Here is a 2,984-nt window from a genome sequence, read left to right as displayed (position 1 = left end):
TTTTTATAGACAGCCAAGTTGGGGGAATAATGGGGGTGATTCATTTTGTTTGAGGCTAAAACCAAACTATGACAAAATAATTAAACTGATTTGGGATTTGTCTTATGAACCACCCCTGAAACAGGTGATTCAAAAACATTTTGAGTGATTTCAGAGTCACAATGGAAATGACTAGGCATTGGAGATGGTTGCTTTGAAGATGGGCTTCCTCAGTGATACAAGTTCTGTTATGTTTAGAAACTATTTCCCTTTATAGAAAGGTGGTCAGTGTGCCTCATAGTGACTGGTCGAGCGGTTGTTCTGTTCATTCCACCATTAATGTCAATTTGCATATTACCCTTTTATTATATAGGATTCTTTCCACATACATCCCAACTATTTAATTATGAAAAATATAAAACACCCAGTAAAGTTTGAAAAATTATACAGCGGACAACCATACACCCACCACCTTGATTTTGTAATACTTTAGCAGAATAGTATTTTGCAAGAATAATATCTTGCAAAAGTAATATTTTGCTTTGTCTCTTCATCCATCAGTCTGTCTTATTTTTGATGCATTTTATTGAAAGTCCATTGACTTCAAAGATCAGATGCAATGAACAGTTTTTCTTTGGAGGAACCAGGGCCTGCTCATTGAAGAGAATAAATTAGCTCCTGTGACCATCTGACCTTCTGTTTTTCAGGATGTGTTCAACATGGTAGTTGAAGTACCACGCTGGTCTAATGCAAAAATGGAGGTATGTTTGCCTTTGATAGTCCGATGTAGGATATTAGCTTTGATCTAGCCACACTGATTTGCTCAAGGGTTAAACAGCTAAAGTCTAAGGTTACCTCTTTCTAGTCCCAATCTATTTTCCAGTTATAGTTCCCATTGCCTGCCAATCATTTCTCTGTGTTCCAACTAAACTTACCTATTTACAATTTACAAATATGCTACAGACTTCCCTTCCCTTACATCTTCGCTTCTGGAGTTCCCAAAGCCTGGAATTACCTTTTTCTTCTCTGTCTTGTTCTTTTTAAGTCCATCATTGACTTCACAGAGTCAACAGGCTTTCCTTGGTCTCCCAGCCACAAATGATCTCATTGGAATTTCTGTTGCATTTTGTTAATTTCCTTCTGATGACACATAAGATATTTGGCTTTTTTGTTAAGGATATTTTTTATGTGTTTTATGTCAATTAAGCTTTTTAAATGTAACCACACTTTGCATGTAATAGATACTCAAATGCTTTAATAATTTTAAATGCTCTGAAGGAAAGCTGAATTTGGTAATATTTATTTTACCTTTTTAATAAAAATCTTTTATTTCTCAAATGTTAGGATTTATTCCAGGTAAGTTTAGTTTTGTTTTCTGGAATTACTAAATGTTCTTTTCCCCTTCTTGATAGTTCCTGTATACCTCAAATGTTTTCCACTTAAAGGCTGACTATGGAGAAACTTTTATTTCAAATTATAAAAATGTTACAGATAAAATATGTCATTACAGTGGAACTAGGGGGTGTGCATTCCGTAATTCCCTCAAATCCTTATTTGAATAGGATTTTACATCCAAATATGCAATGATTAGAAAATTTTTATTTCAGATTGCTACAAAGGACCCTTTAAACCCAATTAAACAAGATGTGAAAAAAGGGAAACTCCGTTATGTTGCAAATGTGTTCCCTTATAAAGGATATATCTGGAACTATGGCGCCATCCCTCAGGTATGTCTCTGTGCAATTTTTAGAAATGGACTTTTTAGCTTACAAAAAAATGAACTTACTGCTGTTAGTAAAAAAATATTTAAACATCTTCAGGAAGTTTTTGCTATAATAGATTTTAAAAACATAAGAGGTAATTAATTTTAATACTTCCTTGAATAACTTTTCAAGATAAACTAAAAGGCAAATATTTACAATGTTTAATTTCATGTTTGAAAGTTTGTTCTATTTTGAAATATTTATCTTTCTATATGGACTCGTTATAAATTATATAAATTCTTTCTTTACGGAATGAGTGGCAAATCTGTAGTAAGAGAGACAGTGTAGGCTAATGGTGATAAAGGCACTGATTTTGGACACCAAAAAGACTAGAGTTCAAATCCCAAGGCTGCCACTCCCTAAGTTACCTCGTTTGTCTCTATTTCTTCCTCCCTGAGACATGACTCGCTCCCCCTGAGGTATTAAGAGTGCTTGGCTCACATGGCTATTGTGAGGGATAAAGCACTTAGCTCACAGAGCTGTTGGCCTTTATGTTTGGAGCCCTGATTCCCTCTGTAAGCCAAGCTCTCTGTGGCAAAGCAAAAATAGGATTTCCCTGAACAGTCAACCCTTTGAAGACGGGAGATAATCTGCATTGTTTACAAATTTATCCCGGTGCAATGTCAGTGTTATGTAATAGGTCCTTGTGTAGAATTTGAGTGAAGAATCACTAAAATCATGTCTATTTTGAGTAATCAACAGATTAAATTCTAGTTTGGTTAGGCTAATGCTGTGGCACTTAGGATTTTTACACAGAATATTCTATTTATTTTTTCCCTATTGATAAATAGTTTGTTTTTATTAACCATTAAGTCCAGGGGTCCTCAAACTTTTTAAACAGGGGGCCAGTTCACTGCCCCTCAGACCTTTGGAGGGCCGGACTATAGTTTAAAAAAAAACTATGAACAAATTCCTATGCACACAGCGGCGGCAAAAACACCTGGCGGGCCAGATAAATGTTTTCAGCGGGCCGCATGTGGTCCGCGGGCCGTAGTTTGAGGACCCCTGATTAAGTCTATTAAGAGGAATCTATTGTGAAACAATCTATAACTTAACCAAACATAGGTCAAACTCATCTAGCTTGCCTTAATTATATCATTTTGCCTTGTACTTGAACTTATTTAATATTTAGCCTTGAAATACCTTCCCTCTGGGAAAACAATGCTGAAATTCTTATTCTTCTGTAGGTGGATTTGGCTTTGCTGGATCCGGTCTTCTCTATCACCCTTCATTTTTATCTAT

At 35.5% G+C, this 2,984-nt stretch overlaps 1 protein-coding gene across 1 annotated transcript in view; it reads left to right on the top strand.

Annotated features, from left to right (window-relative positions):
* PPA1 (pyrophosphatase (inorganic) 1) overlaps positions 1-2,984 on the top strand; it is a 49,437-nt gene that overhangs the window by 33,602 nt on the left and 12,851 nt on the right. Inside the window, exons 7-8 of the mRNA XM_015562103.1 lie at positions 687-740; positions 1,587-1,706. Coding sequence (XP_015417589.1) covers positions 687-740; positions 1,587-1,706 — 174 coding nt within the window. The remainder of the gene's footprint in view (positions 1-686; positions 741-1,586; positions 1,707-2,984) is intronic.

Source organism: Myotis davidii, unplaced genomic scaffold (genome assembly GCF_000327345.1).
Source record: "Myotis davidii unplaced genomic scaffold, ASM32734v1 scaffold134, whole genome shotgun sequence".
Lineage (NCBI taxonomy): Eukaryota > Metazoa > Chordata > Mammalia > Chiroptera > Vespertilionidae > Myotis > Myotis davidii.
This window is presented reverse-complemented; position numbering and strand designations above follow the sequence as displayed.